Source organism: Budorcas taxicolor, chromosome 1 (assembly GCF_023091745.1).
Source record: "Budorcas taxicolor isolate Tak-1 chromosome 1, Takin1.1, whole genome shotgun sequence".
NCBI classification, from domain to species: Eukaryota; Metazoa; Chordata; class Mammalia; order Artiodactyla; family Bovidae; genus Budorcas; species Budorcas taxicolor.
In genome coordinates this window covers 180431585-180448200 of record NC_068910.1, presented here as the reverse complement: position 1 = coordinate 180448200, position 16616 = coordinate 180431585, and the positions used below count along the sequence as shown (strand labels likewise).

At 38.2% G+C, this 16616-nt stretch overlaps 1 protein-coding gene across 1 annotated transcript; it reads left to right on the top strand.

The window, feature by feature from the left end:
- Nucleotides 1–11680: 11680 nt before the first annotated feature.
- LOC128055310 (C1GALT1-specific chaperone 1-like) lies at nt 11681–12637 on the top strand. The gene has a single exon (XM_052647813.1). The coding sequence runs from the start codon at nt 11681–11683 to the stop codon at nt 12635–12637; it is 957 nt and encodes a 318-aa protein (XP_052503773.1).
- Nucleotides 12638–16616: the final 3979 nt, after the last annotated feature.

The following is a 16616-nucleotide window of genomic DNA, read 5'->3' as shown; positions in this document are numbered from 1 at the left end:
TGTGTGGGATTTAGTAGTTGTGGCATGTGCGTTCAGTAGTTGCAGCTCCTGGGCTCTAGAGCACAGGCTTAATAGTTGTGGTGCATGGGTTTGGTTCCTCTGAGGCATGTGGCATATTACCAGATCACGGATTGAACCTGGGTCTTCTGCATTGGCAGGTGGATTCTTTACCACTGGAGACACTAGGGAAGCCCAGGATAAATTCTTGATCCTTTTCCTTACATACAATTTTCAATATGACAAACTGTTTTCATTGTCATTTTCAGAAGATACCTACTTTATTGGTTTACTTTTAAAATATTATTATAAATTTACATATTTAAACATTGTTTTATAGAATTTAATCCATTGCATTTCTTCTCTATATTAAAATTTGAATTGTTCCATATACGGTCAGTGGGAACTCCTTCATGTTGGCTCCTGCACCCATCTGTACAGTAGCAAAACTATTTTCACTTAAATTAGAATTTAAAATAATATAATTAATATTGGTTGGAATCCAAAAGTTCTGTGTTTATTTTACCACTTAATATTTAATTATTTTATTCAAAAGTGTCTAAATGTATTTCCTGTAGAGGGCCTCTGATTTAGGAGTGTCTTAAAAATAGCTATATATAGTCTTTGAAAACATGACTTTATATGTGTACAATAATTTATATGTAAAATAATGGAATGTAAAAACAAAGTCTTTTGAGAGCAGCACAGATGATTCTCATCTACAAGGAACATGCTTTTTTGCTTTTTTATGTAAAGTTCTTCTCATGTATTGTTTTCCTGATGTCATTTGATTATTTCTGTTCACTTTTAGCTCACCAAACTTCTTTAAGACAATTATTTTAAATTCTTTGTTAGGTAGAAATATCTCTGTTTCTTTAGGACAGTTACTAGCATTCTAGTTTAGTTCCTTTGGTTGTGTCAAGTTTCCCTGCTTCTTTGTTTCCCTTGTTGCTTTTGTTAGTGTCTATGCATTTGGAAGGAATGATGCTAAAGCTGAAACTCCAGTACTTTGGCCACCTCATGCGAAGAGTTGACTCATTGGGAAAGACTTTGTTGCTGGGAGGGATTGAGGGCAGGAAGAGAAGGGGACGACAGAGGATGAGATGGCTGGATGGCATCACTGACTCGATGGATGTGAATCTGAGTGAACTTGGGGGTTGGTGATGGATAGGGAGGCCTGGCGTGCTGCAATTCATGGGGTTGCAAAGAGTTGGATGTGACTGAGCGACTGAACTGAACTGAACTGAACGGATGCATTTGAAGAAGCAGCACTTCTTCCATTTTTTTGCAGGGAAAGTCCTTTACCAGTCAGTCTAAACAAAGATTCTGTGTGGGTTAGCTGATGAGGTTCACCAGTGTTCAAGGGTCTGCAGCAAAGTCCCTTGCTCATTTCACTCTCCCTTCCACCATGGGAGATTTGTGGGCCAAAGGGATCTCTCTTGGCCTTGCACTCTGATAGATGATACAGGTGAAGTGAAGCTACTCTTACTCTTTCCTGCTTTCCAATCTTTGCTTTTGTTGTTGTTTCAGTGCTCCACTGAGTACTGTTACCTCTCACCTGGAGTCCAGAAATCTCATGAAGGTATTTTCTTCTGTGGACAGTTATAGAATTGGTGTTACTATGTTAGAGCTAGAACTTCCTATCCTACCATCTTCTTGATGTCACTCAGAATTTTTTCTGGTACTTCTTTTGGTGGAAGAAATATACTTTGGCCCAGCCCTGCCTCAGATACATGAGATATTTAATTTGAATTCTGGGTGTTCTTTTTTTTTTTTTTGGAGTTGTATGTTTATTTAGAAAATGATTCATGAAATGAAGCAATTTGTTTTTATTTGCACAAGTTCTAATCTGGTAATTAATAACAAATGAGAAAGAAAACCATTCTTTTTTTCCATTAAAAGTGTTCAGTATTTTTTTGGGGGGGCATCACCATTTAAAGATTCCTTATTAAAGCAAGTCACAGTAAGTGGGCTCTTCTATAGAAAAATCACCTTTGCAGAAACATCTATGGTTAAGCTCCTACTCTTTCATTTTTCACCCAAGGAATGTGAAGATCCTAAAAATTACCATTAACTGGTGATGTGTATACTTTAATTTTTGACAAAACCTAGGCTACTTTGAATGATTTGTTGAAGCTACCAGGCATATTTTTATCATAAAATATATGCTTGTGGTGTTGTGGGATGGATAGAAATCAAAATGTATAGGTCATGTCCAACTGTATCAAATTAATTATTATATCCCCTTTTCTTTCCCCCCTCTTTAAACATAACAGTACTATGGGATATTTTAAAGATAAATTATGGCTAGCGAACAAAGTACAGAGTCTGTAAACAGCAATTTTGAAACTTCCACTTCCAAAGTTCTTTTTAACCCTTCTTAAATATATTTGATTATTTCAGTGTATTTCACTTGCTGTGATTTCAAAGGTCAACCTTATATGATTTTTGGTGCATAAGGCTTGTATCAAATGAGTGTTCTTGATGTTTCCCTCAGCATATTTAAAGCAGATTATTTTCCTTAACTGTTAGCTTATTGAACAGCAGGATGTAAATAGAGAGTTATATGGAAACTCTGTCTTCACCATTTAAAAACAGGATGAATAATTAAGTAATTTGGCTTAGGTCACAGTTATCTCTGAGTTCATAGTTTCTTCATCTGCCAAATTAATAGAAACAGAAGCCCACTGTCTTTATTTTGAAAAGAGAAGGTACATTTTATACAGTAGCTTATATGTGTGATATCTGTTGGACAAGAAACTGATTGTATTTCTCCTTTCAAGTCCTTTATTCTCTGTGTTCCAGGTGAGAAGGAAAGTTGACACATTGTTCCCTGTATGCAGGTCAGGAAGCAACAGTTAGAACTGGACATGGAACAACAGACTGGTTCCAAATAGGAAAAGGAGTATGTCAAGGCTGTATATTGTAGCCCTATTTATTTAACTTCTATGCAGAGTACATCATGAGAAATGCTGGACTGGAAGAAACACAAGCTGGAATCAAGATTGCCAGGAGAAATATCAATAACCTCAGATATGCAGATGACACCACCCTTATGGCAGAAAGTGAAGAGGAACTAAAAAGCCTCTTGATGAAAGTGAAAGAGGAGAGCGAAAAAGTTGGCTTAAAGCTCAACATTCAGAAAACGAAGATCATGGCCTCCGGTCCCATCACTTCATGGGAAATAGATAGGGAAACAGTGTCAGACTTTATTTTTGTGGGCTCCAAAATCACTGCAGATGGTGATTGCAGCCATGAAATTAAAAGACGCTTACTCCTTGGAAGAAAAGTTATGAGCAACCTGGATAGCATATTCAAAAGCAGAGACATTTCTTTGCCGACTAAGGTCTGTGTAGTCAAGGCTATGGTTTTTCCTGTGATCATGTATCCTGTGGTCATGTATGGATGTGAGAGTTGGACTGTGAAGAAGGCTGAGCGCTGAAGAATTGATGCTTTGAACTGTGGTGTTGGAGAAGACTCTTGAGAGTCCCTTGGACTGCAAGGAGATCCAACCAGTCTGTTCTGAAGGAGATCAGCCCTGAGATTTCTTTGGAAGGAATGATGCTAAAGTTGAAACTCCAGTACTTTGGCCACCTCATGCGAAGAGTTGACTCATTGTAAAAGACCCTGAGGCTGGGAGGGATTGGGGGCAGGAGGAGAAGGGGATGACCGAGGATGAGATGGCTGGATGGCATCACTGACTGGATGCACGTGAGTCTGAGTGAACTCTGGGAGTTGGTGATGGACAGGGAGGCCTGGCATGCTGAGATTCATGGGGTCGCGAAGAGTGCGACTCGACTGAGCGACTGAACTGAACTACATCCCACAGAGTGGGGAGGGGGGAAGCAATATGCATCCTGTGTGTTCATCTTCTCCTGTGAGAACTCCAAAATTACAATTTGCTGCTGAACAACCATTGAAAGGAAAATGTTGGATTCCACCATAAAGATACCCCACATCCAAGGGCAAAGGAGAAGCCCCAGCAAGATGGTACAAGGGGAGAAATTGCATTTAGAATCAAACCCCATACCCACCAGAGATACTTGGAGGGCTAAAACAAAACTCGTGTGCACAAGAACCCAGAAACCCCACAGGGACTGAGCCAGAACTGTGTTTGAGTGTCTCCAGTGGATGTACGGATCACCAGTGGACTGCTGCAGGGGCTCTGGATGCAGTATACCTGGGTATGGCATAAGCCTTCTTAGAAGAGGTCACCATTAACCCCACCATAGAACCACAAGAACTTCCACAGGACTGGGGAAACAGACTCTTTCAGGGCACAAATAAAACCATATGTGCCCCAGGACCCAGGAAAAAGGAGCAATGACCCCACAAGAGACTGACTAAAACTTGCTCATGCGTGTCCAGGAGTTTCCAGGGGAGATGTGGGTCAGAAGTGGCCTGGAAAAAAGTCAGTTTTCATTCCAATCCCAAAGAAAGGCAATGACAAAAAATGATCAGATAACTACACAATTGCACTCATTTTACACGCTAGCAAATTAATGCTCAAAATTCTCCATGGCAGGGTTCAAAACAGTACCTGAACCTTGAATTTACAGATGTTTAAGCTGGATATAGAAAAGGCAGTGGAACCAGAGATGAAATTGCCAACATCTGTTGGATCATTGAAAAAGCAAGAGAGTTCCAGAAAAGAATCTACTTCTGCTTTATTAACTATGTCAAAGTCTTGACTGTGTGGATCAGAACAAACTGTGGAAAATTCTGAAAGAGATGGGAATACCAGTCCACCTCACCTGTCTTCTGATAAATCTGTGTGCAGGTCAAGAAGCAACAGTTAGAACTGGGCATGGAAAAACAGACTGGTTCTAAATTGGGAAAGGGGGAGGTCAAGGATGTATATGTCACCCTGCTTATCTAACTTCTATGCAGAGTACATCATGCAAAATGCTGGACTGGATGAAGCACAAGCTGTAATCAAGATTGCTGGGAGAAACATCAATAACCTCAGATATGCAGATGACACCACCCTTATGGCAGAAAGTGAAGAAGAACAAAAGAGCCTCTTGATGAAAGTGATAGAGGAGAGTGAAAAAGTTGGCTTAAAACTCAGTATTCAGAAAACTAAGATCATGGCATCCAGTCCCATCAGTTCATGGCAATTAGATGGGGAAGCAATGGACACAGTGAGAGACTTTATTTTCTTGGGCTCCAAAATCACTGCAGATGGTGACTGCAGCCATGAAATTAGAAGACACTTGCTCCTTGGAAGAAATGCTATGACCAACCTAGACAGCATATTAAAAAGCATAGACATTACTTTGCTGACTAAGGTCTGTCTAGTCAATGCTATGGATTTTTTAGTAGTCATGTATGGATGTGCGAGTTGGATTATAAAGAAAGCTGAGCACCGAAGAATTGATGCTTTTGAACTGCTGTGTTGGAGAAGACTCTTGAGAATCCCTTGGATGGCATGGTGATCCAGTTAGTCCATCCTAAAGGAAATCAGTCCTGAATACTCATTGGAAGGACTGATGCTGAAGCTGAAACTCCAATATTTTGGCCACCTGATGTGAAAAACTGACTTATTGGAAAAGACCCTGATGCTGCGAAAGATTGAGGGCAGGAGGAGAAGGGGACAACAGAGGATGAGATGGTTGAATGGCATCACCTACTCAATGGAAATGTGTTTAAGTAAGCTCTGGGAGTTGGTGATGAACAGGGAGTCCTGGAATGCTACAGTCCTAGGGGTCACAAAGAGTTGGATGAGACTGAGTGACTGAACTGAATCGATAATTCAAAAACTAGCCTTTAACTAAATGTTGTTGATACATGTCTAAAAATAAATATGAAGATATAAAATGGTTAAAGGAAGCTTTCAGATAATAAGGAAAATAGCAACCAAATAGTTCAAACTAAATTTTATCTTTGATCTACTGGCCACTCTTGACAAGTAGTAGTATACTTTTCTATTTTAGATGGCAAAAGTTTCTTATAATCAACAAACCTATCTCACTCAAAAGCCTATTGATTTTGCATGTATAATTTTTCCACGCTTTGAATATATTTTTGACAAGATTTCACTTCTGAAAATTAGATTTTCTCATGTGTCTTGTCACTCATTGCTCTGTTTCCAGCCTATATCAAGATTATAGTTGTTTCCTATAACTATTTACTATGTTTAAAACCTCACAATATATACTGTCTTCTTTTGAATGTGCAAAAATTCAACTCTCAAAACCAGAGTAATAAAACTATCAAGGTGACTTTTATACTCAGAAGACTAATAGATCAACCAACAATCGTATGTCAGTAACTTTTTCTTTTACTTTACAAAAGGAGGGAAGCTAAAGATAATTGTATATGTTTATAAAATCATACCATAATTTTAATCATCTGAACACTACTGTCAAACCTGTCTTGTTTGCCAAGCCCAACATATAAGAAGAGGTGACAAATCAAAAAGAGCTGATTTTTTCCTACAATAATTATATGCAAAATAAATAGTTTAGTACATTTGTAGTTTTTAGGATGAATAGAAAAGTCGAATTAATGTACAAAGATAACCATAGTGTGCAAATATCAATAAGTTGATGATAAAGAGTTAGTTTCTAGGCTTAAAATAGCTTGCAACTGATGAAAATTATTAACACACAATTTGAGGATAAATTAAAAGACCTTGGAGACTTGTCAATGATCTCACTGTCAATAATGTTAATGCTTATAAATGTAGACATATTTCTTTTTCTTTAAGATATCTAAGATTCCTGTTCTGAAAGAAAGTGGCTTTCTTTCCTATCTGATAGTCTGGGAATCTATAAGTCATAGACAGAAACCAAGGAGTATATTGTGGCAACATTTCCATAAGAGAAAAATATTCTTTGTTCCTCTATTGACTTATCATGCCTAAATAAGCTTTTTATTGAAACTATGCAAATAATATAATAAAAAGTCACAGAACACACTAAAGGCATTCATTAACATGTACTTATTCTAAGGGTGATCTTTTACTAAATTGTTAAAATATCAAGTTATCTTTAATAGGTGGCTTCTCTGTTCTTATTTTGTTCATTATTATAATAGCCATAGTCTTTCAATACTATAATCAAAAAGTGATTTTTGCTTTTCACTCACCCTTGCCTAAAGGCCCCTCCTAAAGAAACATAAAAAAAAAAAATGATGACTTCAGTAAAGGAATTGATCACACACTCTTAACTACTGATTCTATAAGGAACAGCCTTTAGCATACAGCTCCCAGGAGCAGAAAGGATTTCTAGCATTCTTGGTATATATGCATATAACTATGTGATAATAGACTTCCTCAAAACTCCAAATCAGACAAATAAGAAGCAATTACTTCAGACTGAATGACTCTAAAGAGAAAATTTAGTTGTACTTAATGTGTGGGTTTTTTTTTTTACTAAGTAGGAGAATATTTACTTTTCTTCTTGATCTGTCAATCTTAACAGGCTATCCTATTACAAATGGTAAAATTCTTTCAATGGTTTATTATTTAAGCCCTTAATATACAAAATAAACATAATTTGAAAAATTTTAAGAAGATTTAAGAAGATGGTTTAATTCAAAGGTACATTATTGGTTCTTGTTGGCAGAACTGCTCAGAACAATGGTTAAATATTAGGCAAAATGCCTTTAGTGTGTTCTGTGATTTTTTATTATAATATAGTTATTTGCATAGTTACAATAAGAATCTTATTTACTAAGGCATGATAGGTCAATTGAAGAACAAAGAATATTTTTCTCATATGGAAATGTTGCCACAATATACTCCTTGGTTTCTGTCTATGACTTATAGATTCCCAGACTATCAGATAGGAAGGAAAGCCACTTTCTTACAGGACAGGAATCTTGGAAATCTTAGAGAAAAAGAAATATGTCTACATTTATAAGCATTGCAGGCAGAACTTAGTAGGGATACACTGGTTGTTTTCTGAAGGTAAGCCTTGTAATAAGTGATTAACTTATGGCCCTCAGTTTGTTACAAACCCTTCAGAGAGAAATTAAATATCACACTCTAGTTTCATATGGTTCACAGTAATCACATTAATAAGAACATTTTTGGTTATTAATTACAATAAAATAAAATAAAAACAGCCAAATAAACAAAACATCACATTATTGATACTGAATTAGAAATAGCTATACAAACAGCTTTGGTCAAAGTTCCACTTATGTGGGAATGATATTTGACCAGAAACAGGGGCTGAGAGTACAAAACAGATCCTTGCTCTGCTGCCTTTTTTATCAAGCACATGATATAATGGAAAAAAAGGAATTCACATCCTCTTAAAAGGATAAATTTAAAGCAGAAACATTCTTTCAGAGCATTTTCTAAGTAAGTAAAACCTTGAGCCCTTTTGCTAAGCTGCTGTCTCCCTGACTTTTGAAATACTGATGACTGGAGATATACGATGACCTTTGGCCCTAGCAGATATAAAAATCAAGTGAGCAAACTGCTGTTTTCCCACCTTGAACAGAAAATCTATAACTGTGGTAATATTTATGTTTGTTTGTTTTGGGTTTTTACTTTCTCTATGTGTTTGGCTTTCTTTTGATAGCTACTTATTCTGAAGTCATTTTTGTAAAACATTGCCAGAAGAGGGAAAATATTTTTAAAAGCTTGTGTCCCTTTGAGTTTTCCTTCCCGAGATGATGTAGTGAGTAGCACAGTATCACCTGCAGATGGAGCAGGAACCAAAAAATTTCTAGTGGTTCAACTGAAATGTTTTACTGTGAGTTTGTCTAGTTTAGTTTTATAAATCTGCTTAACATATTGACATTAGATCATTTATGCTTTATTTCTGCATCTTTTCACTGAATTTGTTTCAGTAAAATTACTTGCTAAAAATAGTTGCTCAGTTTGAATAAGATTCTTAACAAATGTTAGATCCATCCTTGTTCCAATGATGACAATATTCACTTTGCGATCTTTCTGGGAACATTTTTTTTTAAAGACAGTTTTCAATTTTCCAGGATGTGATTCCAAAATAGCTTGGTTTTCAGTTGTATAGAGAAAGAGCCAGTAAGAAAAATGAGAGGTTGCCAGTGATCCCTAATCCCTTATGTACACTAAATCTTTGAAAGTAGTATTAGTATGTTCTGGATTCAAAAGGAAAATTAAAACTATCTCTTCATGGGAAGGAAGGATAATCTGGGGGACTACACTGCCTCTCAGTGGTTCATCTAATATTTTCCTCAATGACAAAATGTTTTATAAAATAAAAAATCTAAGTTCAGTTCAGTTCAGTTGCTCAGTCATGTCTGACTCCTTGCGACTCCATGGACTGCAGCACGCCAGGACTCCCTGTCCATCACCAACTCCTGGAGTTTACTCAAACACGTCCATCAAGTCGGTGATGCTATCCAGCCATCTCATCCTCTGTCGTCCTCTTTTCCTCCTGCCTTCAATCTTTCCCGGCACCAGGGTCTTTTCCAGTGTGTCAGTTCTTGGCATCAGGTGGCCAAAGTATTGGAGTTTCAGCTTCAGCATCAGTCCTTCCAGTGAATATTCAGGACTGATTTTCTTTAGGATTGACTTGTTAGATCTCCTTGTGTTCCAAGGGGTTCTCAAGAGTCTTCTCCAACACCACAGTTCAAAAGCATCAATTCTTCAGCACTCAGCTTTCTTTATAGTCCAACTCTCACATCCACACATGACTACTGGAAAAACCATAGCTTTGACTAGATGGACCTTTGTTGGTAAAGGAATGTCTCTGCTGTCTAGATAGGTCATAGCTTTTCTTCCAAGGAGCAAGTGTCTTTTAATTTCATGGCTGCAGTCACCATCTTCAGTGATTTTGGAGCCCAGAAAAATAAAGTCTGTTACTGTTTCCATTGCTTCCCCATCTATTTGCGATGAAGTGATGGGACCATGCCATGATCATGGATGCCATGATCTTAGTTTTCTAAATGTTGAGTTTCAAGCCAGCTTTTTCACTCTCTTCTTTCACTTTCATTAAAAGGTTCTTTAGTTTTTCTTCGATTTCTGCCATAAGGGCAGTGTCATCTGCGTATCTGAGGTTATTGCTGTTTCTTCTGGCAATCTTGATTCCAGCTTGTGCTTCATTCAGTCTGGCATTTCACATGATGTACTCTGCGCAGAAGTTAAATAAGCAGGGTGACAATATACAGCCTTGACCTGCTCCTTTCCCTGTTTCGAACCAGTCTGTTGTTCCATGTCCAGTTCTAACTGTTGCTTTCTGACCTGCATATAGATTTCTCAAGAGGCAGGTCAGGTGATCTGGTATTCCCATCTCTTTCAGAATTTTCCACGGTTTATTGTGATCTACACAGTCAAAAGCTGGGTATAATCAATAAACCAGAAATAGATGTTTTTCTGGAACTCTCTTGTGTTTTCAATGATCTGGCGAATGTTGGCTATTTGATCTCTGGTTCCTCTGCCTTTTCGAAATCCAGCTTGAACATTTGGAAGTTCACAGTTCACATATTGCTGAAGCCTGGCTTGGAGAATTTTGAAAGTAAGAAATACATTTATTGACCTATTATTTTCACACTTATGTTTTCATGGGTAATAATGTATGCAAAGCTGTCTGAGTACTCAATGAGAAATCATTTTCAGCAAGTAGAGTACGGTTGGTATTTCTTTTTTAGGGTTGGCATTTTTCTCTCCCATAAGAGGAAAATGTTTACTCTTCATTAAACGTTTTGAATGCAACCACCATAATTTTTCAGATTATTATTAATAATTATAAAAAATTATTAATAATTTTTAAATGAGTAGCAGACTTGACTAATAGGAATTCACAGTTTCAAGGCTAAGATTAAGTAAGAATGAATGAACCTCTTTAAAGTGTTATGGTTAACTCAAAATTGTTCATTTAATCCCTAAATTGTGTCTGACTGACTTTTTTGCCACCTCACTGACCGCCAGCCAGACTCCTTTGTCCCTGAGATTTCTCAGCCAAGAGTACTGGAGTAGATCGTCCTTTCCTCCTCTAGCAGATCTTCCCAACCCAGGCACTGAACCCATGTCTCCTGCTTTGGAGGCGAATACTTTACCACAGCCAACAAGGAAGCCCAAGGTTAATTCAACTTAAAACATAATCAAAACACCAAATCAATATGTTAATGTGTAAATGTAGCAGTGATTAAGTAAACAAGTGCTGAACTTATTTACTTGTTAGGTCAAAACAAAATAAAACAGAACAAAAAAACACTTGCTACAACACCAAGAAGAAAATTCCGATAATTTTGTTAGGAAGAGAATGTTTCTTACTGTTAACGGTAATAATTATGGTTTGAAATTTGCACCCTGGGTAGTGCGACATGAATCTAGAAATCTGTCTTTGACTGGTTAAAGTGAGTTTTATTGTTCATTGTTCAGTGTAAAATCTTCGATAGGGTTCTAGGGTGGATCAGTGGGCAGGGTTTAACCATCCTGGCTGGTTAGACCCAGTCATAGTGAAATACAGTATCCTAATTAGATACGATCCAAGCTCTAAGTGGAAACTCTTTCTTTCATATACCGAGGGCGGCTCAGCCTGCCTGCGCAGGGCTCCTGTGCCCCCGCCCCGTGGCCTTCAAGCTGCTTCTCGCCCTTCTCCACCTTTAGCCGAACCAACGAGAGAGGACACCGCCTGCGTCTAGAGCAGACTGGAACGTAAAGGAGGGCCTCTCGAAAGTGAGAGGAAAGCCGGGTGCGCTTGCGCTTTCGGCCCTTGAACCATACCGGACGTGGGGGAAGATGCTTTCAGAAAGCAGTTTGTTTTTGAAGGGTGTACTTCTCGGAAGCGTTTTTTGTGTCTTGATAACTATGCTAGGACATATTAAGATTGATTATGGAAAGAGAACGCACCACCATGAGCGTCACCACCTACAAGCTCCTAATAAAGAAGATATCTTGAAAATTTCAGAGGATGAACGCACGGAACTCAGTAAAAGCTTTCGGGTATTCTGTATCATCCTTGTAAAACCGAAGGATGTGCGTCTCTGGGCTGCGGTGAAGGAGACGTGGGCCAAACACTGTGACAAAGCAGAGTTCTTCAGTTCTGAAAATGTTAAAGTGTTTGAGTCAGTTAACATGGAAACTAATGACATGTGGTTAATGATGAGAAAAGCTTACAAATATGCCTTTGATAAATATAGAGACCAATACAACTGGTTCTTCCTTGCACACCCCACTACGTTTGCTATTATTGAAAACTTAAAGTACTTTCTGCTGAAAAAGAATTCGTCACAACCTTTCTATCTAGGCCACACTGCAAAATCTGGAGATCTTGAATATGTGAGTGTGGGAGGAGGAATTGTCTTAAGTATAGAATCAATTAAAAGACTTAACAGCCTTCTCAGTATTCCTGAAAAGTGTCCTGAAAAGGGAAGGATGGTTAGGGAGGTATCTGAAGATAAACAGCTTGCAGTCTGCCTGAAATATGCTGGAGTGTTTGCAGAAAATGCAGAAGATTCTAAAGGAAAAGATGTGTTTAATACCAAATCTGTTGGGATTTTTATTAGAGAGGCAATGACTAATCATCCCAACCAGGTGGTGGAAGGATGTTGTTCAGATATGGCTATTACTTTTAATGGGCTGACGTGTAATCAGATGTATGTGATGATGTATGGGGTATATCATCTAAGAGCATTTGGGCATGTTTTCAATGATGTGTTGGTTTTCCTACCTGTGAATGGTTCTGACAATGACTGAGAAGTGAAACAAGAATACGTAGATTATCACCATGTAAGACACATGTTGTCATTATTTGTGGTAAAACTATATACCCAACACAGCAGTATGTTTCCTTGCTTTTTGTTGCCACTTAAAGTTTGGTGACACTGGTTTATTTGCACATTGAAGTTTAGTAGTACATTTTCAAATAGGGTGAGGTTTTTCTCTTGAAACGTATGAAAATTTTATGTGTTGGGTAGGAATGTTTTAAGAATGATAATTTTAGAAATAAAGGATATGCTTATAAATAATGTATTTTATGTGGTAAGTGTATTATAATTTATGTGGTAAATTCTAAATTATGAATATTAGAAATCTGTGGCACATATTTTTGCTGATTGACTATATTGGTATATGTGCTGTGCTGAGTTGCTCAGTTGTGCCTGACTCTCTGCGACCACATGGACTGTAGCCCTCCAGGCACCTCTGTCCATGGGGATTCTCCAGGCAAGAATATTGGAGTGGGTTGCTATGCTCTCCTCCAAGGGATCTTCCCAACCCAGGGGTCGAACCCAGGTCTCAGGCATTGCAGGCAGATTCTTTCATCATGTGAGCTACTAGGGAAGCCCCAGAATACTGGAGTGGGTAGGCTATCCCTTCTGCAGAGGATCTTGCCGACCTAGGAATCCAATCTGGGTCTCCAGCATTGGAGGCAGATTCTTCACCAGCTGAGCTACCAGGAAAGTCCTATATTGGTATATAGAAACATAAAAATGAAATGTATTGCTTTGATGACTTAGCCGAAATGAAATCCTTAAAGGTGTACTCAAGTAGAACTCAGTGGTGGTACTCCTCAGTAATCATGTTACCTTCACAGATGTCAGGCTCTTTTATTGTCTTGTGTTGTCAGCATCCGGAGGCAAAGTCCTAAATCTGTTTTGAAGTGTACTTCAGCAGAGATTGTATACAGAGGTGTGTACTCTTTCAGAGGTAGAAAATAATGTCTTTTGTTGTTTGGTCACTCAGTTGTGTCTGACTCTTTGTGACCCCATGGGTTGCAGTACACCAGGCTTCCCTGTCTTCCACCATCTCCTGGAGCTTGCTCAAACTCATGTCCAGTGAGTCAGTGATGCCTTCCAATCATCTTGTCCTCTGTTGTTCCTTACTCCTCTTGCCTTCAATCTTTCCCAGCGTCGGGTCTTTTCTAATGAGTCAGCTCGTCGAATCAGGTGGCCAAAGTATTGGAGCTTCAGCTTCAACATCAGTCTTTCCAATGAATATTCAGAACTGATTTCCTTTAGGATTGACTGATTTGATCTCTTTGCAGTCCAAGAGACTCTCAAGAGTCTTCTCCAATGCTGGGCTGGATGAAGCACAAGCTGGAATCAAGATTGCCAGGAAAAATATCAATAACCTCAGATATGCAGATGACACAGCCCTTATGGCAGAAAGTCAAGAAGAACTAAAGAGCCTCCTGATGAAAGTGAAAATGTTGGCTTAAAGCTCAACATTCAGAAGACTAAGATCATGGCATCTGGTCCCATCACTTCACGGCAAATAGATGGGGAGATAGTGGAAACAGTGACAGACTATTTTTGGAGGATCCAAAATCACTGCAGATTGTGACTGCAGCCATCAAATTAAAAGATGCCTGCTCCTTGGAAGAAAAGTTATGACCAACCTAGACAGCATACTAAAAGCAGAAACATTACTTTGCCAATAATGTCCCTCTAGTCAAAGCTATATTTTTTCCAGTAGTCATGTATGGATGTGAGAGTTAGACTATAAAGAAAGCTGAGCACCAAAGAATTGATGCTTTTGAACTGTGGTGCTGGAGAAGACTCTTGAGAGTCCCTTGGACTGCAAGGAGATCCAACTAGTCCATCCTAAAGGAAATAAGTCCTTGGTGTTCATTGGAAGGACTGATGTTGAAGCTGAACTCCAATACTTTGTCCACCTCATGTGAAGAAGTGACTCATTTGAAAAGAACCTGATGCTGGGAAAGATTGAAGGTGGGAGAAGAGGATGACAGGGGATTAGATGGTTGGATGGTATCACTGTCTCAATGTATATGAGTTTTAGTATACTCTGGGAGTTGGTGATAAAGAAGGAGGCCTGGCGTGCTGCAGTCCATGGGGTCACAAAGATCGAACACGACTGAGTGACTGAACTGAACTGAACATTTCAAAATAACCACGAATGCCACATTAGTTGGGTGCATGGTCCACTTTTAGTTGATTGAGAATCACATCTTAGGATGGGTATCTCTGTCTGTCAAAATTTTACCGATAATACCTACAGAAATGTTCCCCTACTATTAGCAAGTGTTGGAACCAGTAGTGAAATCTAGGCCTAACATTAGAATCCGTAGGTTTAAGCCTTTCACCACTAGGGAGCAATCTCATCCTACCAACCCTCAAGGTTGTCTCTTAAAGATGTCTCATGTGTATTTAATTCCTATCCTTCTTGTCAATGTCACTTCCAAACCCTCAGTGCTCTTTTAAGTCTCTCAGTTCATCCTCCCGCACTATCAAGGATGTCTGTGCAAATTCAACACCCCCACCCCTTGAGTATTTCATATGTCTTTAAAAATTATTAGCACTATATTAATTTTATTTCTTTCTACTTATATCCTAGAAATGTGCTTTTTTTTTCCTTTTGAAAAGTATAATCTCTTCTTTGCCTGGGGTCATGTTCCCTCATATTATTTGGATTTTAATCAGTATTTCTCTTCTGTCTATAAATGGGTCCTTTTTATTGAGTCCTAATGTTACAGCCTCTTCTATCTTGATCTTCCTTGTTTCTGAATATTTCTGTCACCTGTCACTCTTCTCAGGCTCATTTTTATACCCTGTGGAATCCATTTTCTCCCTTTGAGGAATACTCTAAGCTGTGTAAACTGACAATGCCCACACCTCCTTCACTGAGACTACTGTTCCCTTGATTTCTATGAAACACGTTTCTTTTAACTTCCTTTTGCCTCTCCTGCTTAATCTTCAGGTGCTTCTCCTTCTTTAAAATAAAACAAATATAAACAAATATAGACCTCTCTTTATATTTTATAAATGTTTGTGTTCCTCAGTATTCCTTTCTTTAGTTTTTGACTCTTCACATTCTTTGCACTTTCAGCTCTATCTCCCACACCCACGCTGCTGATTTCCAAAGCTCTATTTTGAGCTATAACCATAGTCCTAAAGGTCAATATATATAACTGCAGAGCTTGCCAGTATATCTGGAAGAATCACAGTAATCCAAACTGAGCATGACCAAATAGAACATATCCTGTATATCTCCCAATAGTCTGAGAAAGAAAGAAACCCAAATAAACAGCAACTTTAACAAGTTGAGAGACAGTGACATTAACTTCAACAAGTTGAGAGAAAACTTCAACTTCAGCAAGGAGAGAAAATAGACATGCTCCTCAGCTGCATTCTATTAATAAGGGGCAATTACAGTCAATTACTTATTGTTTCTTAGCATCTACATTTAATAACCAATTCTGTCCACCTTTCTTCCTAAATATCTTTTTCTGGTCATATGATTTATAATTAAATTCCTTGGTAATATATACTACCTGCTGACAAAGAAATCCTTAGTGTAGCATCCAAGTACTGGCACCCGTACTCCTCTTTTCTTATGTGGTTTCACCTTATACCCCTACTTCTCTCTCAACATTTTTTTTTCAGTTGTACTTAACAGTTAATTCCCTGAGCCTTTTATATATTGTCATGACTCTTTTTTATTAATGTATTTTTTTTTTCTGCAATGACCTTCCCCATTTATTGGCAGCTGTCAAACCTGAAGTCTTTGAATCACTCCATATGGAAACAGGAAAAGTGAGAATGTAGGGATTCCACCAATTAATCATATTTCTATCACATTTCACCTATGTAGGTAGTCTTCCACTGCTCCTATTACAGAGTAGACTTTACATAAATTTTTTTTATGTATACAGAGTGTACATCGGCAGATCTTCTGAATGAATGGATGGCAAGTAACCGTTGCTGTGGCTGTAGGA